Source organism: Mauremys mutica, chromosome 5 (genome assembly GCF_020497125.1).
Source record: "Mauremys mutica isolate MM-2020 ecotype Southern chromosome 5, ASM2049712v1, whole genome shotgun sequence".
NCBI lineage: Eukaryota > Metazoa > Chordata > Testudines > Geoemydidae > Mauremys > Mauremys mutica.
The window spans coordinates 95,238,100-95,262,623 of NC_059076.1; the positions used below are offsets into that span (position 1 = coordinate 95,238,100).

The window sequence follows — 24,524 nt, forward strand, 5'->3', positions numbered from 1 at the left end:
CTCTTCCCTTCCTCCCTGCCTGAGACGCCTCCCGTCCAGCCTCTCTCAGGGCGGCAGGAAAGAAGTGGGCGGAGCACGCTCGGGCTGCCCGGCGGCCCGGGAGCTGGGGGCGGGGCCTCGGGCGGAAGGGGCGGGGCTAGTACCACGCCGCTGACGCTGCCCGGCTAGCGGAGCCGGCGGCTGACGGGCGGGGGAGTCCGGCCCCAGGAGCCGGGCGGACGAGGGGGCTGCGCGGCGCCTCTCTCACGTGGCCGGGGATGGAGGCGGCGTGGCGCCAGGCCGGCCGGGGCAGGGGCCGAGCCCGGGCCGGCGGCCAGGCCGGGAACGGGCCCTGTGCCCGCGGGGGAGCTAGCGGCGGCGCCCGGCCCGGGCCCGGGCGGGGGAGAGGGGCGGGCACTGCCTGTGTCCCGCTCACCGGCAGCAGCTCCCTGGGAGCCAGTGGTGAGTATCCCCCGGGCGGCCCAGCCAGGGCAGGCGGAGGCCGCGCTGGGCTGCGCTCTCCGGCAGGCTCCACGGCGCCCTGAGCCGCTGGCGGCCCCAGCTTACAGGGCAGCAGCCTTGGCAGGTTGGGGCCAACGCAGAGGGGCTTCGTTAACGGGCCTGAAGCCTCCGCCGCGCAAGCCAGAGGTACCCGACATCACAGGGCTGCGGAGCGGGAGGCCTGAGTTAATTCCCAGCTGTGCCAGGGTGTCCCTGCCTTGCCCACGCTGGTGAGCCCCCGCTCCCCTGAGTGGCGCTGTTGATTTCCCACATTTCTGTGCAAGGTTCACAGTCTGCACCCTTGTAGTGATTGTCCCAAGCGATGGCTGCGATATCTTATGTGAAGTCTGGTTTTGACTTTGGTGCGGCTGCTCATGTGAATAAGTGCTCCCCAGTGTGGACAAGGGCCCCATAATCTAGCCCCTAGTTTCTGCCACCATTTCCTGTGTGTAAAATGGAGATTATCAGTATCTCACAGGAGTATTGTGGTTATACATTTGCTGTCTGTGAAATACTGAGCTGCTATGTTGATGAGGGACATGGAAAAGTTTATAAATATTTAACCCCTTATGCTTAACAGTCTGTATTACCTTGTATTTAGCTGTGACACTGTGGTTATTTTCTCCAGGCCAGAATAAAAGCTCTGTGAATCTCAAAAGGTTGTCCCTTCTATCAGTAGAAATTAGTCCAATAAAACACTTTGCCTCGCCCATCTTCTCTTTATTAGTAAACTCCTCTTTATTTACAGTGAGCTGTGTTGGGTCATGGCATAGGCTCTCAAGGAAAGCAAAGAAGACTTCTGCTAAGTCTAGTTTTAAAGCACTTATAAATACATTGTAGGGAGCAGACTTGCACTTGGCATGGGGATGAAATGAATGGCCTAGTTTTTGCATCTCTAATTCTATAGTATCTGATTTTATGGCTACTACACTTTGTTGGACTCTTAACAAGTTGTGATTTTATTCATATTCATTTATATTATTGAAGTGCTTGGGAGACCTAGTCATGGTCCAGGTTTCCATTGTACTCGATGCTGTACAAACAGAACAGAAAGATGGTCCCTGCCCCAAAGAGATTACAATTTAAATATAAGTTAAGGGATAACAGATAGATACAGACAATTGGGGGAGTACACATGAACAGTGAAACAGTATTGGTTGACAGGATGGGCAGTTGGCTCAGTATATCAGCAGCCTAACAATTACCAAGCTTTTTGTCTGCATCATGTCAGATGAGACTTATGAAGGTGGATATGAGGTAGCTTTGCAGATAGTTATGGGGACCTAAGTTCCCTCTAAGCTGCACGGCCATGCAGCTGCCTATTAAGCCCTGCGCAGGTGTTCAGGGCTGCCATGGGGAGAGGTGCCTCCCCTGCAGCATGGACCTGCTGTGGCAGCGAGAGGTGCCTCTCCCCGCTGTCCCCAGCATGGACCTGCTGCAGCGGGGCAGAGAGTTGGGGGGAGTCCTCTCTCCCTGCTGTAGTCCTGGCCAGCCTACACCCCAAACCCCTCATTCCTGGCCCCACCCAGAGCCCACACCCCCAGCTGGAGCCCTCATCCTCCCGCACCCCAGCCCTGAGGGGTCCCCCCCCCACATGATTTTTGTTATGTGCACCAATATGGAAGTGATGTCACACATAAAATTCATTCCACACATGCATGGGAAAAATTAGAGGGAACACTGATGGGGACATCCTCCCAAGTGTGAGGTGCCACAGCAGGGAAAGCATGGAAGTTCTTGTTTGAAAATTTACCAAGTGCCTGATGGAGGCTGGTATCATCAGTTGATCAGAGTTAAGAATCAACCTTTTGATACTGAATAAGGGATACATAGGGTAGGGATAGGTTGTGACGGTGTTTGAAAATGAAGGCAAATAGTTTCTTTGCAATGAAAAAGGGTGAGCCAGTAGAGAGATGCAAAGACAAAGAGGTGACATGGTTAAAGAAATGGGCTAGGAAAATTATCTTTGCAGTAGCATTTTGAATGAACGTAAGTGGGGCAAGATTGCATTTATCAAGACCATTAGTCTCTCTCCAAAGGAAGGAAGTGAGACTTTGCAGTAGAGTCCCAACTGCAGATCCAGTCTCCCTCTATCATGCTCAATAGTCAAAAATTATCTGTTAAATGACAATGTGGAGGCTACTTAATGTCAAAGTGGTGGCATGGGTCCATTACTGCAGTAGTGAAGCACTGGACAGGTGAGAGAGCCCCAAAAGTCACAATTGTAAAAGTAATAGAAACAGTTAAATGTACCTCCAAAGTTTCTGCAAAATAGCACAGATGCACTGTTCTAAACAGTTGTGAAATTTTATGTGCCTGACCAACAAAAAGAAATACTGTTTTTAGTAGCTTTTAGTTAAAGCAGCAATATGCACTGTCTAGCCAGCATACTTTGATAGGACGTGTCTGTTTGGTTAGATTAATATTTCTTTTGAAATAGTGATACTGGTCCATCAGATGCAATTTAACTACTCCCAAAACTGTGAACATTCATGCTGATGCACACTTTTTTTTCTTAAGTCATGTTTACTTGTGCTGCATTAGAAACACTAAAATGCTGAACTGTCTGTAAGGAGAGAATAGTTATTGAGAACACCATATTAAAAAAACTAGAAAAGGACAGTGGAATCTGCAGAATTTAATATGGCATTAAAATTTAATGTATTTTTATACAGAATTATCTTCTCAGAAGAAATTTGATGAAATTAAGAAGGCTAATCAAGCAGCAGCAAAAAAGTTTGTTGAAGACCAGTTTAGTTCCTCTTCTGAAGAAGATGAAGATATCGAAGGAAAACATGTAAAAATATTGGCCAAAACATTCACAACTTATACTAATCAAACTGGTAAAATATTTTAATATATTGAGTTCTCTGTTAGTGCAATGATGCCAATCTTTTTATGCTACAATCATCGTATATTGAAAAGCTTTGATAGAGGTAGATAATTTATTCTGATATTGTAATGTTCTTAACATATGACTTTAAGTACTTCATTTTCTGTGGTGTTCAAGATTGGTAGAAGATTTGTCACAGGGTATCTCTGTCACTACCTGGTGTGCTGTGCTGTCTAGACTGTTTCTGTCACTTCACAGTTACAAACACTCCCAGGCTGTTTTCCTTTCATGACATGTATTCTTTTATTCCTCTGCCTTTTTTAATGCACAGAACATCATGCAGGTGTTGTGTAGCAGAAGCTTTCAGTATAGCTTCCCTCCTTAGTACAGCTCACACTCTGAGCTTCCCTTCTGAGCTCACCCTTGTTTCCTGTTCCTTCTATTTATATCCTCCCAATGACACCTTTAGCCTGTATTACCACCAGGGCTGCCCAGAGGATTCAGGGGGTCTGGGGCAAAGCAATTTCGGGGGCCCCTTCCATAAAAAAAAGTTGCAGTACTATAGAATACTATATTCTTGTGGGGGCCCCTGCAGGGCCTTGGGCAAATTGCCCCACTTGTGTGTGCTGCCCCCCCTGCCCTGTTACCACCCAGCTGCTCATAATCCCACAATGGAAAGTGTTTAATTGCTCACAGCTGATCTTGCAGCAGTCTTCATGCTGCAGCAATTGATTAGGATGCTGCTGCTAGCACTTTATCACAATTGCATATGCAATTTATACAGCAGGCCAGACAGTTCAGGAGAGAGGCTGGCTGATTAGGTAAATGGGGAAGAAAAGTCTCAAGTTTGCAAAATAAGGCTTCAGAACTGTGTGGTTTTTCATTGGTTTGTATTGTTTTGTTTTTGGAGAGAGAATAAATGCCTACCTGTATCCCAACTCCTTAAGCTGAATTGTTATAAACCTGCAACTTGGGTAACTCAGTTGCATGCATGGGAGATGTAGTATCTGGACCTTTTCTGTTCCTCAGTTCTTTCATGCCTACATTTTTGTTTTATTTGGTGGGGCAAGGGAAGTGGGATGGTAGTGATGGAAGAGGTCCTGAAAATTGAAGGAGAGGGGATGATGGGAGTAACAGGGCAGAACTGGTCAGGCAGGGCTGTGTTTGGACTAGTAGGGCATGGATAGGTAGCACCTGGGGAATGGGAGGTGTGCTATTTGAGGCAGAAGTTGGTGAGTGGAGCTGGGAGTAGCAACTTTTGTAAACTTGCCACCACTTGATGGGGGGAAGAAGTATCTGGTGAGATACAGGTGAGGAGGAGGGCTGCAGGATTTAGCTATTTGGTCCCAAGAATGGAAATGAAATGAAACTAACTAAATCCCTGTGCACCTGTTGACTTTTTATACCCAATTGACTGAACAGACTTGCTATCTTGATTAGTGTGATTATTTTTTTTCTTTCCTCTTCTAAGCTCAATGAAACAATAACATGAACTTTTCTTTGACTTGTGCTTGGAAATAATGCTGCACAAATGAACACTTGATTATCTTTAACTGTGAGTGCTTATCTTTGGATGTTCAGAGATATAAATAGAGGATCAAACACTGTTGATGGTTTTACAAGAAGACTGTGTTTTTTGTGTATTAAAGATGGTGATGCAAGTGAACTAGAACGTACAAGACAATATGTGAATGAAGCATTTCAGTCTGGGGCTTTGACATGCTTGATTTGCATTGCTTCAGTTAAGAGAAACCAAGCTGTAAGTATTTTACATGATATTTTACAAGTCTTCAAGGTATTAACCAGCTAAATTGCTTTTATTAATATGTTTCAAGCAAATGTTAAATATTTAAATAGGAACACTTGCCTGATTTACTGGAGTACTGAGGATTAATATGAAAGTTCTAGGAGTGCTAAACACTACATAAAAATTATAGTTTACTTTTCAGCTAACTGTCATGTTTGTGCAGTATCAAAGCTTGTGCATATATAACTTGAATTTTGGTTTTTGTTCTGTGAGGTTCCTGTCAAACCTGTGGGCATGGTACAGTATAAGTAAGCTTGACATAATTTTATTTTTATTTATATTATCCATCAAAATTATATTTTTATTTTTAACTATTTAAATTTTCACAGTTGTAGAAAATTAGGGGAGGGGAGTCAGACATTTATTTAATTACCTTTTTGAATCTCAATGTTAAGCTTTATAACTGTTAAAATACACAGTCACTTAAATTTGTAAATTTTGATTATCTAGGGAAATATTTTTTCATTGGTTTGTGTGTATACAGCAACATTGATTTGATATTTATCAATAAAAACTTAGTCCTTCCAAGCCTGAGGATCACAGGATTATAAGGATCACGTTTTAAAATTTTAGAAAGTCACGGATGCAAAAAGCAGCAGCAATAGGGTCTACACTTCAAAAGGTTACAATTGTTGAACCTTGGTTAAGATATTGTTACAATCAGCAATAGGGGAGTATTACAATTGGATCATATAGTAACGAGAACTAAAATTAAGCTACAGTATTGCAGAATGGGTCAGTAAGGTACAGTGAGAGAAATGTGGGATTTTACTTGTTTGGGTATTGAGATCTGCATGGTTGAATAAATATAGCCAAAATTACGACCCCTCCATATTTTTTTTTTCATGTAGCCACATTTTTCCATGACCCAACATATCTCCAACCAAATCTTGCTCCCACTGAAATCAGCTGAAAAATGCCATTTAATTCAATAGGAACATGATCGGGCCTGTCATACTTCACTGTAGTAAATATTATAAGGGGAAACAGACTGGTTGTGCCCTTGGTTTGCAATAACAAATCTTGATGCAAAAGAGGGAGCGTGCAGAAAAACTTTACTTTTTTTTTAATGTAACTTAATGGAGGATAGTTGTTGTATGTACCTAATAAAGCTGATGACTTTAACTTGTTCACAGAAGCCTTGTACAACACATGATATGTGATTTTTATTAGACCATTTGGTTCTTACAAATGAAGTACGTTTTTAATGTGTCAAGGTCTGTGTTTTTGTGTTTGTTAATTTGATTTGTCCTGTGACAGTTGACATCACTTACCAGTAGACCTAAAATCATTTGGAAGCTTGAATGAAAGTTGTTTTGTGTTTTTTGTTTTGTTTTTTTTAAATCAACACATTGTTACTCATCTTGTATCCTTAACAGTTTTCTCCATTGAGTATTTTAATTCAAATATAGTAAACCTCTCAACTGTTTATAAATGTTAGTTTTGGAAATTAGCTATTGAGCTATTAGTAACTTTCTTAGTGGGTCTGAAGTAACACACTTTTGACTTTGAGTCAGAAGATTGGAAATTTTTTCTCTCTTGGCCGTTCACAGGCTAAATGTAAAACAACTGGCTTCCATTTTAAAATGTCCAAGGGTAAATCCAGAGAAAAGAGAAATTCAGACTTATATCTTTAGCTGTTTCACTTACCCCATTATGTCTAGTTCCTGCAATACACTGAACCTTTTAAGGGTGTCTATGGAGACCATGGCAGTGAGCCTCCCATTCTGGGATGACAGACTCAGGTTTGTATGGCTCATGTCACTGTGCTAAAAATACTGTTGCAGCTTAGGCTCTGAGCCCTGGGTAGGGGGTAGACTTCAGACCTAGAGTTCAAGCCTAAGCCATGACATCAAAGCGCTGCGTACACAGGTTTTTTTTTAGCACGGTAGCGTGAGCCTGAGTCTGTTGACCTGGACTGGGAGACTTTCTGCCATGGGCTATGTAGACATGCCCTAAAGGGCGTCACATCATAAGTTAGACTATAAACTTGCAGACAAGGATGTTTTTAACTCAGAGGGCTGTGACATAGGTGTTACAGCCTTGCGTTCCTTGTGCAGTGCACAAGATTTACACGCATACATACTTATGTATGTACACAGACCCTGATTCATGTCTCTGCACTGGAGGTTGTGTCCCTAAATTGGGTTTATTTTTATAGATATTTGCTATAATATTGCTTTGAGATAATTTTCACAGTAATCTTTCAAACATAAGACTGACAGTACAAATTTATTCACCATTGAGATGTTTTCATAACTGTTTTTATCCTGTTTGCAGGTTTCCAGTTATCTTTTAGACAAAGAGTATGTTCCTTCCCAACTCACCTTCTGTTTCACTTTGTTGTGAAATCATAAAGCTGCATTTGTTCTATTTCACTTGATTCTCAGCCACAGGCTGATGTACTGAGCATACCATTATGACTTCGCTTCAGGATCAGCAAAGAAATACAGCCAGGACCAAGAACACAAAACTTCAGTAATGGCAAGGGGAGCACAGAAGGAAACTGGCCACAATAAATTACTTGTTTTTTTTAACTTTGTCAATTATGAAAGTACCCCCTTTAAAAGGGACACTACATTAAAATTGACACTTCTGAATGAATCTTTGACTTATTGTTGTTGCATATAACACCTAAGATTAGAGAGGGAAAAAATGTTTTAGTATTTCTTTTGTGTAATTATGCCCACATAAGCAACAGGAAAAACTTATACAGCATTAGAAGAGAGAACAACATTTACAACAGTATGAAGCTGTAGTAGTAAAATCATCAAAATTGGCAGGTGAATACAGGAGTATATGAAACTAGTTTTACCTCCTCTTTTAATTGAATAGGTTTAAAGTTGGCATCCCTTTTAGATACTAGTTTTTTCATTCATTTAATCAGAAGCAAGCTTAATAGGTGCTAGTCATTTCTTTTATGTTTCTCTTTTAGGTCTGGAGCTGTTCTGGATGTTTCTGTATATTTCACATGCCATGCATCCAAAAGTGGGCTAAGGACAGCCTTTTTCTTATATCTTCTCCCTTGACAGATGATGATTTTGGGAAGAAAGATTATCCATGGCCTTGGTAAGCTTTTCATTTTACATTTACAAAGATGCCTTGATTGAGGACTAAGTGAGAACGGGAGTCACTTCAAAAATAACAATACTTGTAACTGGAAAACATGTCCTCCATACTTGCTTTCACATTGTTCTGTGAGTTTGAAGCTCACACTGGAACAGTTTGTGTTTTAGGAAGCATTAAAAAAAATCACTACATTGAAACTTCAACATGTGAAGACAGCAACTTGACTGTTGTACAGATCTCATGTTTTACCCTCGGTTAAAATGTGTTTTTGATGGGTCCCGTCCCCTCTTCCCCCCCCCCCCCCGCCGGAGTGCCAGCTGGAACTGGGGTACCACTGAGCCCTCCCAACCTACCAGCCTGGGCTCCTTTTTACATTGTATTGCTGTGACAAGCTGCAAAGCTCTCTCCAGCCTGCGCTTTCACCTGCATACATACAGGTAGGGACGCACCCAGCTCCAGTTAAACAACGGCTCTTTGACCAGCCCTTGCATGGGAAGGCTACAGCTAGGGCGACTACCAGCTTCTCAGGCATGCACCCACTCTGGTGTATAAACCCAAAATTATACCGTCTTGTGCTGCACAGGGAACTGTACAGTGGAAGCTCAAAATTTGTTCCCTCCCTCAATATGGAGAGGAATATCAACAGCCTTTTGCCCTTGAGTTATGATTTCCACACATTGGTTTAGATAAAGCAAAAATAAGTTTAACTACAAAAGAGATCTTAAGCGATTAAAAAAAAATTGTGATTAAACGATAATAGAATACCATTTATTTACATTTTGGATGTTTCCTACATTTTCAATATAGATTTTAATTGCAACACAAAATACAAAGTGTACTGTACTCACTTTATATTTTTGAGGATTTGCACTGTAAAAAGCAAAATAAATAGTATTTTTCAGTTCACCTAATACAAGTACTGTAGTTCAATCTCTTTGTCTAGAATGTTGAACTTAAAAATGTAGAATTATGTACAAAAAACCTGCATTAAAAACCAAAACAAATAGAGCCCGCAAGTCCACTCAGTCCTGCTTCTTGTTCAGCCAATCGCTCAGACACACAAGTTTGTTTACGTTTGCAGGAGATAATGCTGCCTGCTTGTTGTTTACAATGCCATGTGAAAGTGAGAACAGGCATTCACATGGCACTGTTGTAAATATCGGCGATGCAGGCTACATGCCGGATGCGGTAAAGATTCATATGTCCTTTCATGCTTCAACCACCATTCCCAGGGACATGCATCCATGCTGATCACAGGTTCTGCTCAATAACAATCCACAGTAGTGCAGACCAATGCATGTTCATTTTCATTTCTGCCACCAGCAGAAGGTTGGTGGTGATTGTTGGGTTTTTTTGGGTGGTTCAGCTTCTGTAGTTTCTGTATCAGAGTGTTGCTCTTTTAAGACTTTTGAAAGCATGCGCCACACCTCGTCCCTCTGATTTGGAAGGCACTTCAAATTCTTAAACCTTGGGTCCAGTGCTGTAGCTATCTTTGGAAATCTCACATAGGTACCTTCTATGCGTTTTGTCAAATCTGCAGTGAAAGTGTTCTTAAAATGAACATGTTCTGGGCCATCATCCAAGACTGCTATAACATGATCTATATGGCAGAATGTGGGTAAAACAGAGCAGAGGGCAGACAATTCTCCCCCCAAGGAGTTCAGTCACAAATTTAATTAATGCATTATTTTTTTAATGAGTGTCATCAGCATGGAAGCATGTCCTCTGGAATAGTGGCAGAAGCATGAAAGGGGCATACGAATGTTTAGCATATCTGACACGTAAATACCTTGCAATGCCGGCTACAAAAGTGCCATGCAAATGCCTGTTCTCACTTTCTGGTGACACTGTAAATAAGAAGAGCGCAGCATTCTCTCCTTTTAAATGTAAACAAACTTGTGAGTCTTGGATATTGGCTGAACAAGAAGTAGGCCAGAGTGAACTTGTAGGCTCTGAAGTTTTACATTGTTTTGGTTTTGAGTGCAGTTAGGTAACAAAATAATTTCTACATTTGTAAGTTGCACTTTCATGACAGATTGCAAAATAGTAATTGTATGAGGTGAATTGAAAGACTATCTTTTATCATTTCTACAGTGGAAATATTAGTAATAAAAATATACACTTTGATCTCAGTTACAACACAGAATTCAATATATATGAAAATGTAGAAAAATATCCAAAATATTTAATAAATTTCAATTGGTATACTATTGTTTAACAGTGCAATTAAAACTGCAATTAATCACAATTAATTTTTTTGAATTAATTGTGTGAGCTAGCTCTGATTAATCGACAGCCCTAATTTTGAGTGATAAGGGATAGCAAACAGATCAAAGCTGATTTTCTAGCCAATCAACAAAAAACACAAACTAAGCTTAATATACAAAATAGATTCTCACCCTAAGAGATTATACAAGCAGGCTGCAGATTCTTAGGAGGCAAGTTGCACTTGCTTACAGCTTGGAATCCCCAGGTGTTCCATTTGCAGGTTAAAAATCCCTTTAGGCTGGCTTCAGCACTTCCCTCAGTTCAGTCTTTGTTCCTCAGGTATCTCCAGGAGTTGTCTTGTGTGGGCAGTGAAGAACCCCAGATGATGTCACTCACTGCCTTATATAGCTTTTGCATAGGGTGGGAATCCTTTGTTTCAAAGCTTGGTTCCCAGGCTGGTCTGTGGAAGAACACTGACATCCCAAGATGGAGTCTAGAGACGTGGTATCATTACATGTCCTTGCAGAGTCCTAGCAGCCATTACTTGGAGGCTGTCTCTAGTGTTCTCAGGAAGGCTCCTAGGTGTTCTCCTAAGGCCTTCCCTAATGGGCCGTTTCCCACCCACTGTCTAGACTGAAAGCGTCTTGTCTAGTGGGAGTTCCCCAGGTGTAACATTTGAAATGCAGAGACATAGTAAATATTCATAACTTCAGATACAAAAATGATACATGCATACAAATAGGATGATGATATTCAGGAAATCATACCCTTTCCAGTGATCTCACATGGCTTATCTTGCATAAAATGCATCATAACTATGTCAGAATCATATCATAATATAGAATCATAGAAGCATAAAATGGGAAGGGACCTCGAGAGGTCACCTAGTCCACTCCGCTGCACTCAAGGCAGGACTAAGTATTGTCTAGACCATCCCTGACAGGTGTTTGTCCAACCTGCTTTTAAAAATCCCCAATGATGGAGATTCCACAACCTCCCTAGGCAATTTATTCCAGTACTTAACTTCTTAACCATCAGAAGTGGTTTTTCCTAATGTCCAGCCTAAACCTCTCTTGCTTCAATTTAAGCCCATTGCTTCTTGTCCTATCCTCAGAGGTTAAGAACAATTTTTCTCCCTCCTCCTTGTAACAACCTTTTATGTAATTGAAAACTGTTATCCTGTCTTCTCTTCTCCAGACTAAACAAACCCATTTTTTTCTATTTTCCCTCATAGGTCATGTTTTCTAGACCTTTAATCACTTTTGTTGCTTTTCTCTGGACTTTCTCTATTTTGTCCACATCTTTCCTGAAACATGATGCCCAGAACTGGACTCAATACTCCAGTTGAGACCTAATCAGTGCGGAGTAGAGAGGAAGAGTTATTTCTTGTCTTGATTACAGTATTCCTGCTAATACATCTGAGAATGATTTTTGGTTTTTTGCAACAATGTTACACTGTTGACTCATATTTGGCTTGTGATCCACTATGACCCCCAGATCTATTTCCGCAGTACTTCTTCCTAGGTAGTCATTTCCCATTTTGTATGTGTGCAACTGATTGTTCCTTCCTATATGGAGTACTTTGCATTTGTCCTTATTGAATTTCATCCTGTTTACCTCAGACCATTTCTCCAGTTTGTCCAGATCATTTTTAATTTTAATCCTATCCTCCAAAGCCATTGTAACCTCTCCCAGCTTGGTATTGTCCGCAAACTTTATAAGTGTACTCTCTATGCCATTATCTAAATAATTGATAAAGATATTGAGCAGACCCAGAACTGATCCCTGTGGGACCCCACTCGTTATGCCCTTCCACTGATAACTGCTCTCTGGGAATGATTTTCCAACCAGTTATACACCCACCTTATCATAGCTCCATCTAGGTTGTATTTCCGTAGTTTGTTTATGAGAAGGTCATGCGAGACAGTATCAAAAGCCTTACTAAAGTCAAGATATACCACATGTGTGGCTTCCCTACTATCCACAAGGCTTGTTACCCTGTCAAAGAAAGCTATCAGGTTGTTTTGACACAATTTGTTCTTGACAAATCCATGCTGACTGTTACTTATCACTTCATTATCTTCCAGTGTTTGCAAATTGATTTCTTAATTATTTGCTCCATTATCTTCCCACATACAGAAGTTAAGCTGACTGGTCTGTAATTCCCCGGGTTGTCCATATTTCCCCTTTTATAGATGGGCACTATATTTGCTCTTTTCTAGTCTTCTGGAATGTCTCCCGTCTGCCATGACTTGTCAAAGATAATTGCTAATGGCTCAGATCTCCTCAGTCAGCTCCCTGAGTGTTCTAGGATGTATTTCATCAGGCCCTGGTGATCTGAAGACCTCTAACTTGTCTAAGTAATTTTTGACTTGCTCTTTCTCTATTTTAGACTCTGATCCTACTTCATTTTCACTGGCATTCACTGTGTTAGATGTCCAATCACCACCAACCTTCTTGGTGAAAACCAAAACGAAGTCATTAAGCACCTCTGCCATTTCCACATTATCTGTTATTGTCTTTCCTCCTTCATTGAGTGATGGGCCTACTCTATCCTTGGTCTTCCTCTTGCTTCTAATGTATTTGTAGAATGTTTTCTCGTTACTTTTTATGTCCCTAGCTAGTTTAATCTCATTTTGTGCCTTGGCCTTTCTAATTTTGTCTCTACATACGTGTGGTGTTTTGTTTATATTCATCCTTTGTAATCTGACCGAGTTTCCACTTTTTGTAGGACACCCTCCTCTCCCCCCGCTTTTTTTTCTTTTTGTAGTTTTTAGATCATTGAAGATCTGGTTAAGCCAGGTTGGTCTCTTGCCATCCTTCCCCCTGCGTAGGAAAGATAGGATAGTTTGCTCTTGTGCCCTTAATAATGTCTCTTTGAAAAACTGCCAACTGTTTTCAATTGTTTTTCCCCTTAGACTTGCTTCTCATGGGATTTTATCTACCAGCTCCCTGAGTTTCCTAAAGTCCGCCTTCTTGAAATCCTTTGTCTTTATTGTGCTTTTCTCCCTCCTACCATTCCTTAGAATCACAAAGTCTACCGTTTCATGATCACTTTCACCCAAGTTGCCTTCCACTTTCAAAATGTTAACCAGTTCCTCCCTATTTGTCAAAATCAAATCTAGAACAGCCGCCTCTCCTAGTAGTTTCTCCACCTTCTGAAATGAAAAATTGTCTCCAATATATTTTCAAGAACTTATTGGATAATCTGTGCCCTGCTGTATTGTTTTTCCCAACAGATGTCTGAGTAGTTAGAGTACCCCATCACCCCACATCCTGTGCTTTGGATGATTTTGTTTGTTGTTTTAAAAAAAGCCTCATCCACCTCTTCTCCCTGGTTTGGTAGTCTGTCCTACCATGACATCACCCTTGTTTTTCCCCCTTTTATCCTTACCCAGAGACTTTCAGCAAGTCTGTCTTATTTTTATCTCAACCTCAGTCGAAGTATATACATTTTTAATATATAAGGCAACACCTCCTCCCTTTTTTCCCTGCCTGTCCTTCCTGAGCAAGCTGTACCCCTCTATACCAATATTCCAGTCTTGTGTATTATCCTACCAAGTCTCTGTGATGCCAACTATGTCATAGTTGTGTTTATTTACTAGCATTTTGAGTTCTTCCTGCTTATTCCCCATATTTCTCACATTAATATACAGACATCTAAGATACTGATTTAATTTCCCCCTTCCGGTTCTGTCTTGTCTCCCCCTTATTTCTGCTATAACAGCCCATGCTCTCCCCCGATTCTGGCCCTTCTCCCAGGTCTCCCTGTTTTTGACTTACCTGTGGGCTTTGGTCACCTGCCCCCATCAAACCTAGTTTAAAGCCTAGTGAGGAACTAGGTTGCTATGAAGAATCACTATGAACAATGTGGGGTGCAGTGTCAGTGTTAAAATGTTTACTCGTCAACTTCAAAATCTCTCCTATCACCACCACTCAACCTAATAAAGATGAGCTGTGATATGATGCATTCTACAGATGGTTAACCTGCAGTGGCAAAGGTTTGCAGTCCAGTCTTTACATGTTTGTTAAATATAAAATTTCTTACCTGGTAACCACCTCAGCTGTTGCATAGGCTGACAGTGCCTCCTCTACTACAAATTAGTGTTTTATTTCAAGTGACCTTTTCACTGACATTTTTGACTTCTTCTAAGTACAGATATTTTGCCTTAAAAGTTTGATAAAATTCTGCTTGATAGATTTTTCCTCATTTTGTAAGAATAAGAGGAAAGGAGAGTTTTTGTTATGCTCTAGTCGAAAAAAGGTTGAAAGACCATTGTTTTAATTTGCAGGCCCCTAAAAATTTTCAAATGGAGGTGTGGACCTCTTTGGAAATTTTAAGTATAGTCTGCGGACCCCACGTTGAAAACCACTGTTCTGTGGTAATGACAGCCTTTCGCAGACCCCTTTAGACTTAGTCCCACGGGTTGAAATACACTGCTCTAAAACATATTTGAAACACAAAACCGCCATTATATTTAGTACCTACTAACTTGTATGTGAGTGTATTGAAGTGTCCATAGCTCATTGAAGAGTAGCTCCCTTTCTGGTGACACAGAACAATGTTATCCAAGGTAGAGGTTGCCTCACTCCTTAACTGCGTCTGCCCCATTCCACAGGAATCACTGGCACCCCAAAATGTCCAAGACCCTAACATCCACAGGCTCCAGAACTCTAGTGCCTTGCTAAAAGGCTTCTTCTAACTGGGTGTGGGGATTTTCCCCAGGTTGCAGGGCAGGTATTTCAGCCCCAGCCACCTTCAGACCCTTAAAAAACCAAAACCCCTAAAGAAATGCACTGTGGGGGGAGAGGAAAACAAAAATGTAATGTAGAGATAGGGCTGCCTAGTGCTGCTTTGCACTCTTCCAGAACGTTGGAGGGTAGCTAAATGTTTAAGTCTCCTGAGAAGCAGGAAATGCAGTGTTAAGGTAATGCAAACTCAAACTTCTTGAAACCCAGGAAGTACCTTAATTTTGTAATGCCACCCCCATAGCTGTTAGTCTTAACACTACCCTCTTTGAAGGACCCGCCAGCTCTCCCCTGACAGACATGGCCCTCTTCAGACAAGATTGTGAAGCACTTTGAGATCTGTTGATGAAAAGTGCCATTAATACGGAGTACAGTGGGAATGTGGTCCATGAATACTGTAATAGAAACAGTTACAGCCTGTTCACTAAAGCAAAAATTATGTTTGAGTCAAGCTTAGCAAACATGAGTTAGCTGTGCCTGGCCTGTACTCAACCACTTTCCATACTCATGAGAGAGAAACATTCACATAATTCAAGTGAGAACTGAGGTGCTCTGTTGTGTGTGCTACCAGGCTGCTAAAAATCTCATTGGCAAGACTACACCATTCTGGTTCTCTGTTTGGAGAACTTCCATAACTCTGTGCAGAAACAAAGGATTCTCGATCCCTTGAGGCACTTGCCATATCTGGCAGTGTCAATTTTGGCAACTTGCTGCAACTAATCCCTCCACCATTTGGTATGGTTATGTCTATTGTGTTGAAAGGCTTTTGGAGTGCATGCAGGTAAATAATGGAATACAATCCTTTTGGGACCCAGTAGAAATGGCACTGTTAGTAATTTGTCTGCTTATTATGAAACAGACGGTGCAGAGCCATAATTAGTAGTACTGCCAGCTCTAGGGAGGGTAGAGTTATGGTTGCTGGAAAGGGATGTGAATGGGTTACATTAATTCTTTATTTCCAAGTTTTCAAACGTTTAATTTCTTTATCTTAACTCTACTTTTTCTGGGTTTTAGTGGCTTACATTTAGCTACCATCCATATGGGAAGAGTTTGAGGCAGCACTAGGCAACTGTAACCATATTGCCTAAGTCATGTGAATTAACTTGTTTTTAAAATTCAGACTTGGCATAGGCATAACTGCCAGTGAAAAACGCTGGGAGTTGCTGGGGGTGTGCATGGAAGTTAGTTGAAAAACAATTATGTTTAAATGGAAACAATGTATTGTCAGAGAGCAGTATATTACCTGTCAGGATAGTTAAACTGAGTATACCTATCTACACATTTGAATAAATGCACAATGGCTACAGTTATTCAACTGCTTAATTCTATATACGTAAAAGGCTTTCTCATTTGTCTGTGTGCAGTTACCTACTATATTAGTTCTTTGAACCAAAGAATAGCTTTTTTATTTTTAAGATGTAAAGCCTTATGGCTGAAATGTGAGTTAACTGAATTTCCTGACTTTGGTATCACTTGACCATGGTGAACCATTAAGATATTGGCAATAGTTCATAAGTGATTGAGCAGTTAGTTGTTATGGGGGGAAAAGAAAGGTTTGAATGATGTGGTCTTTGTGCTAGTAAAATATTAGTCTTAGGGCAAGGCTACACTACAAAATTAAATCAACCTAAGTTATGTTGACAGACAGCCATTGCAGTTTCTTTGGTTCATTAAATGCACAATCACATTCTCTAGTCCATTTCCTTTTTATTTTTCTCGTAGCAGTTAATATAAAGGTGCCAACACTCTTGCCACATTAGGCAGAAATTTACGATAGTAGTTAAGCAGTCCTAAGAATGAATGGAACTGTGACATGCTCTTTTAAGCCCGTGGCATCAATTATATGTCCAGGGTATTCAACTGAAGGTTTGAAAAACTCACTTTTGTCTTGATGTTCTCTCAGTTCATAGTCTTCAAAATGTTGCAAAACAGTATCCAAATTTTGAAGAGGATCCTCTTGATCCCTTCAGTAATGAGGATGTTGTCCAAATAGCATTGAACTCCATTCAGTCCCTTCAGAATCTCATCTGTAGCTTTCTGCAACAGCACAAGTGCCTATGTGGCACCAAAAGGTAACCTGATATGGCAAAATAAGCTTTTTCACGTGTTGTGGGATATTTGCAAGATACCAGATCACTCTCTATTTGTAGGTATGCATCAAGCAATCCAATTTACTGAAACACTGCTAATAGTAGCAAACAAATCTTCAATAGGAGGTAGTGGATACTGGTTTGCACATAAAATTGGATTCACTTGGAAATCTCCACAAATTCGGACGGAGCCATCCTTCCTGATCACTGGTAGAATGGGTGTAGGCCACTGACTGTGTGAAACTAGTGACAAGATAGTCCACATCAGCTTGCACTGGAGGCTTCAGAGCATAAGGCACAACTCTGGGCTTGCAATATTTTGACTGTATGTCAGATTTAACAGTGAGCTTCACTGACGGGTTGCTTATTTGTCCAAGCCCTTTTTCAAAAACTTTGGAGTGATTGTACAGTATTTCTTGAAGGTTTCAAGGTGTTTTGTGATTAGTTTGATACAGTTCAGCTTCTCAAGCCAAGTTCTGCCAAATAATCATGGATACTTTCCTTCAGTCATGGACAATCAATTGTTACCCTTGTATATTTTGTTGAACTTTCACCTGGAGTCTCCCTTTTTGGAATTAACTTTTCTCCTTAAATCTCTTAAATCTTTTGAGACAGCCACTCCAGTATCAAGCTCCATATTTGTAGGAACTCCCTCAGTCAAGGGTGTAACCCAGGAGCCATCTCTTACTTCAGGTTCTGATAATGTGCAGTTCTAGGACTTGCTGAATGTCACTAGAGCTTTGTCTTTTTCCACATTAATTTCTGACTTCCGTCTTTTCATAGCCCTGGTCTACACTAAGCTCGGGGGTCGAACTAGGGTACGCGAATTCAGCTACGTGAATAACGTAGCTGAATTCGAACTACCCTAGTTCGACTTACTTACCCGTCCAGACGCCGCGGAAGCGAACTCCGCGGCTCGAAGGTCGACTCCGGCAACTCCTCCTGCCGCGGTGGAGTACCGGAGTTCGAACTAGCGCTTCCGGGGTTCGAACTATCGCGTCTAGATCAGACGCGATAGTTCGAACTCCGAGCAGTCGAACTCGCCGCGTCGACCGTCCCGGTAAGTGTAAACGTGGCCTTAGGTTCAGTCTTCATAGGTCTCTTCTTGGATGGATGGATGGTTACTCTGAGTTGCTGGTCGTTGAATTATGTGATAGGTCATGACAATGTGTCTCTTCTTCTGGCACTTCCTGCAAATGACCTGATGTGCCTAGCAATTCTCAGTGTATATAGTTTGCATATGATGGCCACATGGAAATTCCGTACATTTTGTGGTCCTCTGACTCGCCAATTTAGGGGGTGTATTTCTTGGTTCGCCTTACATTTCAGAGACTCCTTCTCTGCAGTTTCCATGGCAATAGCTACATCAACAGCCTTGAATGCTAGCGCTGATACAGTCAGTAACTTCTTTCAGATCTGATCATTGCGTAGTCCAGAGACAGATTGGTCACATAGGGCATAACTTAATGTTTGTCTGTACAACAGTACTTAGATAAAAAAAATTTTTTTTTAGAGCAGCAATGAACTGTACTACTGGCTCTCCGCTTCCTTGATGGACCCAATATCATTCTGCTATCATCAATGGGGCAGGAGAGAAATGTTTGCTGTGTGACTTCTTGTCTCCAATTATGCCCAGAAAGGCCACAATTACTGAAGAAACAATCTGTATGCCTTCAGACCCATTACTATCAGCAATATTGAAACTCGTCCTTCTAGAGTGGAATTATAAACTACAAATTGCTCAGATTGTTTGAGGCACATTACCTATGTTTCACGGTTTTTGCCTAATTCATCAATGTTTCTCTTCTCTCCTATTGGACTTTGTGCCCTCCTGGACACTTTCTTCCACAGGAAAACTTTCTTTATTTGCTTTTTTTCCTTCTTGGGCAGTCAGTGGGAGCACTGGACACTCGTGGGTTAGAAGATCCTTGTTGCCAGTGTTATATTTGGACCGAGCAGTGAAGGAGCTAGACAAAGAGGGAACTGATTTTAAACACAACTGTCTGCTGTGGGGACTTTCATTATTTTGATAACAGAAGTGAAGCTTTGTTCTGAGTACAGAGTGCCCACCATTTAAAGAGGCAGGACATTATATATACCATTTGGAAAAGGGAGGAGAAACAAGCAAGGTAGTAATCAGAATTATATGATCTTTATACTCTTATACCACCTGTTACATTTATTTATAGCCCTTGCGGTTGTGAATTGTCATTGGTCCCTAAGTCTACTGATACTTTTCAAGGACTGACTATAGCAAGTCCCAGCTGTTAGGCTACTATAACTTGAAATCTCTTGTAGACCTATATTTTTAATGTATAGGTTTTGATTTGCATATCTTAAGAGTCTAATCCAGTAAGAGTTCCCAGTTTTTAATGTCACTGTTTTTGGTCCTATGCAGAGGAAGTAATTTTGTTACAGGGACTGTTTTGGAATAAAATTGTAGTATTTGGATATTCCTTGAGGTGTAAAATATTATTCTAAAGGTTTGCTATACTAAATAGTATAGCAAAGGTTTGCTATACTAAATGCTCTCAAATTTACAATTGTTCTTGGAAAAGGTATTGTGGAGCTGGGGGCCTGAAGAATTTGTCATAGTGAGATTATGCATTTAAAACTACTATGTAGCAGCCACCCTGAGGTATTATAAATTTAACTAACCGTATATCATTATTAACTAAAACAATTGCAAAAAAGCAGTGTGGATTGATTTTAAATCGGCGATTAGCCTCAATTTGAATAATTGATTTTAATCAGCTTTTCCATTTGTACTTCAATTATCTTCTAAAGAAAGATGTATTCTCATTGGTTAACATGACCATTAAAACATAGAATCGTAGAAGGGTAGGACTGGAAGGGACCTCAATAGGTCAGTATGTTGATTTACAGTTAAATAGAGCCTTTACACTATATTTCAAACATCTTTTTGCTACCTAGGAGGGTACACTATAACTAGATGCATCTATTTAAGCAGTTACATTACTTAATATTTTCAGATTTTTAATTGTACATTTTGGTATGTAATATTGCTTTATTAACTTTTGGGTCTTGATTTGTATCAAGCAGTATTAGGGTGGTAACTGGAATTTAATTAAACACACAACAGCATATAACATTTATTTTTATTAAACAAAACCTTAAATGTTTTGGATACATATGCTTATCAAAATATATTTCACATTTACAACTAAATAATTTACTGACTATACTTTATCACTCTTCCATTAATAAAACTGATTATTTCTGTTTAGCCTGGGAAGATTTTCAAATATGCCTAAGTAGAAGTGACTGGACTGTAAATTCCTGAAATGAGATAGGCTCCTAAGTTACTTAGGCTGACCTGTTGTGTCATATTTGTAAAGCTTGACCTCAAAAGCTAGATGTGTTTTTTCTCCGATACTTTCTTTGAGTTAAAGGCTGTTTTTCTATATAAAGTTTCTGATTGAAGCTAGTAGATTCATCATATTTTTTATTTAAATGGTTTAAAAGATTACAAATTTAAGCCTTAACACATTTTATATTAAATTTAGATTTTCTTTTGAACAGCTTTATTTTTTTAAACAAATTATTTAAATATCAAAATACAATCATTTTATTTAGATTTTTTTTTTATCGCCTTTTTTAAAAAAAAAAATCCTACAGCTTTTTTCCAGGGTGGACAAAAATCTGTCATTGATAACGTCTGTGTTGCTTTGCCAAACAGAATTAGTAAAACTGTCCGTTTTTCTTTTCTTGCCTGTCAGTCCAAAATGTAGGTTTGAGTACAAACGATCTGAAACTCCCACTAGATACTACTGCTACTGTGGGAAGGTAGAAGATCCAGAGTTGGACCCATGGCTGGTACCTCACTCATGTGGCCAAGTATGTGAGAGGGAATTTAAACCTCCATGTGGGCATAAGTGCCTACTGCTCTGTCACCCGGGTAAGTCCCTTTTATGCTATTGATTAATTGTTCACAATCAGAAAACTATCATGCTTAAAATCAATTATGACACTGGACTTAAAACTTTAATCAATAGGAGAGAGTGAATATTTGTGGGAAATTTCATTATTAAAAGTTACTGAACACTAATGAAAGGAGAATAAAATGAGTTATGGAGCTAGCGATGAAATGTTAATGTTATTGTTTCCTTTTAACCGTTCTCAGGTCCTTGTCCTCCTTGCCCAAAGATGGTCGCAATAGCCTGTTACTGTAAGAAGGCTAAACCAGTGCCGCGAAGGTGCAGTACCAAAGAATGGTCATGTCAGCTGCCATGTGGTCGAAAACTGCCATGTGGACAGCACAATTGTGAGAACCCTTGTCACCCAGGTAGACCTGATCTTCTAAACTGTTCAGAGAGTAGTTTTGCATCAGTTATTAAGAGTTGAAAGTTGCCTGTATGAACTAATTAAAAGGAAAAAATGATTGTAATTCTTCTCCCTCTGTCACCTCACAATTAAATCTATATTAATCACTTATTTTTAGGAAATTGTCAGTCTTGCCCACGAGTCAGTAAACAAAGGTGTGTCTGTGGTAGACAAATAGCAGAAAGACTTTGTGCAAGTCCATTTTGGCAGTGTGAGCAGGTATGTTTCAGAAGTGCTTTTTTAGATTATCTTTATCTTAAGAAAATGGGCTACTTACTATACTGGAAAATTTTAAAAAGTTACCTGTTAAGAGGGTTTTTTGTTTTTTAAGGTACGTGTTTTTAAACATACACACGCAAATCTAGGCTGCGGTCATTTGAAGACAAGATACATTTACATGGGTCCAATTCACTTCTGACATTAGTATTCACAGCTTTGTTGACTATATTGGAATTCTGCTTGCTTATGACAGTAGTAAACTTTACTTTCAGTTCCCATCATTTTGAGTAACTTTTAGATTCTTTTGAGAGTAAAACTTCTGTTGCCATCTTAAAAAGTATGAAACACAGCTTACTATGTGCTCTAGAGCGTCGCTTATTTACTAGTAGCAACTATGAAAAGCTTAATCAGTTTTCTAAGAATGATTCAATATTTGTGGCTCAGAGCTACAACTGAGACTGTAGATTGTAAAAATCTTAAATTGAGGGAAAGCAAAACATGAGTGCTCTCATGAGACAGCGCATAACCTCTGATTTTAATTTGTAGCTTAAGTATACTTTCAAAGCTCAGGAAAATCTCCCTTCTCCTTCACAGTCCCATTGGATTTTGCGTCCTTTTATCTTGTTAAATTGCTCACTGTCAGCTGTTCAGTTATTGTAGTTTTATTTTTTTCTTTAAGGTGTGTGGGAGAACTTTGCCTTGTGGTAATCACACATGTGAACAAGTTTGTCACTCTGGTCCCTGTGGAGAATGTCCTCGATCTGGGAAAAGACCCTGTCCATGTGGGAAATCAAGTAAGGAATTTTTCTCTCATTGAGGCACATTTATTTGCTGAAATAGACTTCAAATATTCAAACATGTCCCAGGTAGCATGAATTTACAGGAGACTGTTGTAGCTCAGGTTTATAAACCTTTTTTTCAGTAGTGTTTGTCAAAGGCTTACTTCCGCAGTGCAGTTACTTAGCAGGTTCCAATAAGCAATGAAAGCTGCAAGTTTTATATAACTTTCTTGTTTGATTCTTTACAAGTTTGATATTGACTTAATTTAACTATGATTTTATGAGAGGTGCTAACTTAATTCAATAAATTGGTATAATTTCTGTAGAGTGTCTTTAAAAATGAGAGGGTGAAGCTAGAAAATACAGGTCAAATTGTCAACTGTATAGCTAGATGTTTCTTTGTGTGTTTTTTCTTTAGTACACGTGCTATCTTTTTCTTTTATTTAGTGTTGTTTTTGCCTTGTACGGAAGATGTACCTACTTGTGGAGATAGTTGTGACAAAGTTCTTGAATGTGGAATCCATAGGTGTTCGCAGCGTTGTCATCGAGGTCCCTGTGAAATTTGTAGACAGGTTAGTTTTAATCTCTTCCAACATGTAGCTTTTAAATACTTGGTAATTCAACTAAAGGTTTTGCCTCCTAAGAAGCTGGCATATCTGTCACTAAAAGCACCCGTCTAAGACCAGATTCTTTGGGTAAATGTGTTCAGAAAAATGCATTACGCTTGTGTGGTACCTAACCAGTTACTAAAGGTCATGTTAAAGGCAAGTTTTAACTGGTAGTTGAGCAAATTTAATTGGAAGTACTGTGTGGGTAATGCACATCATCCACTGTAGCACTATGAATAGGCCACTAACATTGCTGAAGTGATGCTGAGAACTATTTTTAGACCAAAATTTAAAATATGTGGGCTGCTGTCAAGGTTCCTTCACCACTCTGGACTTTAGAGTACAGATATGAGGACCTGCATGTGAAACCCCTAAACTGAATTACCAGCTTAGATTTGGTTTTGCTGCCACCCACTCCCAAATACTAACTCCCTTCCCTGGATAGACTTGAGACTTCTTCACCAAGTTCCTGGTGAACACCGATCCAACCCCTTAGATCTTAACACAAGGAGAATTTAACCATTCCCCTTCCTTTCCCCAACCAATTTCTGGTGAGTCCAGATCCAATCCCCTTGGATCTTAAAACAAGGAAAAATCAATCAGGTTCTTATAAAGAAGGCTTTTAATTAAAGAAGGAAAGGTAAATATGGTTAAAAATCATCTCTGTAAAATCAGGATGGAAAATAATTTTACAGGGTAATTGGATTCATAGAGCCCCAGAGGAACCCCCTCTAGCCTTAGGTTCAAAATTACAGCAAACAGAGGTAAATCCTCTTAGCAAAAAGTACGAACAACCCCAAAATAAAGAGCACACAAACAAAAGCCTTCCCCCCACCAAGATTTGAAAGTATCTTGTCCCTTATTGGTCCTTTGGGTCAGGTGTCAGCCAGGTAAAAGGATTTTGGTGTCTCTGGCCAGGAGGGATTTTATAGTATTGTACACAGGAGGTCTGTTCCTTTCCCTTTATAGTTATGACAGTGGCAAAAAGGCTTTATTTTTTTGTAAGTTTCCAGTGTTGAATTCTTTTTTTAAGCATTCCCTGTTAGGGTGTTAACCCAAATAACATTTTTCCCAAGACATGAGAATTTAGAAATCAAAGTAACTTCTTATTTATGTAGTCCAAGCTGAGTTAAATGTGAAGGAAAAAAAACTGCATAAATGACAAAGGTTAATAAAAAAAATTGTATTTACCAATTATGAATAGCTTGTGTTTTTTTAAATGTTTTAAATTAATATGACTGAGAGGAAGGACTATCCAGTGATTAGGGCATTGGCCTGGGTCCTAGGGACCCAGGTTCAGTTCCCTGCTCCACCACAGACTTTGTGCAAGTCACTTAG

The 24,524-nt window shown here is 40.1% G+C and overlaps 1 protein-coding gene across 2 annotated transcripts in view; it reads left to right on the plus strand.

The window, feature by feature from the left end:
• The first annotated feature begins 257 nt into the window (after positions 1-257).
• NFXL1 (nuclear transcription factor, X-box binding like 1) overlaps positions 258-24,524 on the plus strand; it is an 88,439-nt gene continuing 64,172 nt past the window's right edge. The window contains exons 1-9 of one of the 2 annotated variants that reach the window (XM_045018824.1): positions 258-441; positions 3,156-3,323; positions 4,963-5,072; positions 8,056-8,189; positions 20,977-21,155; positions 21,381-21,542; positions 21,699-21,799; positions 22,479-22,593; positions 23,026-23,150. In XM_045018824.1, coding sequence (XP_044874759.1) covers positions 258-441; positions 3,156-3,323; positions 4,963-5,072; positions 8,056-8,189; positions 20,977-21,155; positions 21,381-21,542; positions 21,699-21,799; positions 22,479-22,593; positions 23,026-23,150 — 1,278 coding nt within the window. Of the gene's footprint in view, positions 442-3,155; positions 3,324-4,115; positions 4,135-4,962; positions 5,073-8,055; positions 8,190-20,976; positions 21,156-21,380; positions 21,543-21,698; positions 21,800-22,478; positions 22,594-23,025; positions 23,151-24,524 lie in introns of those variants that run through there. The other variant, XM_045018825.1, reaches the window with a different exon arrangement.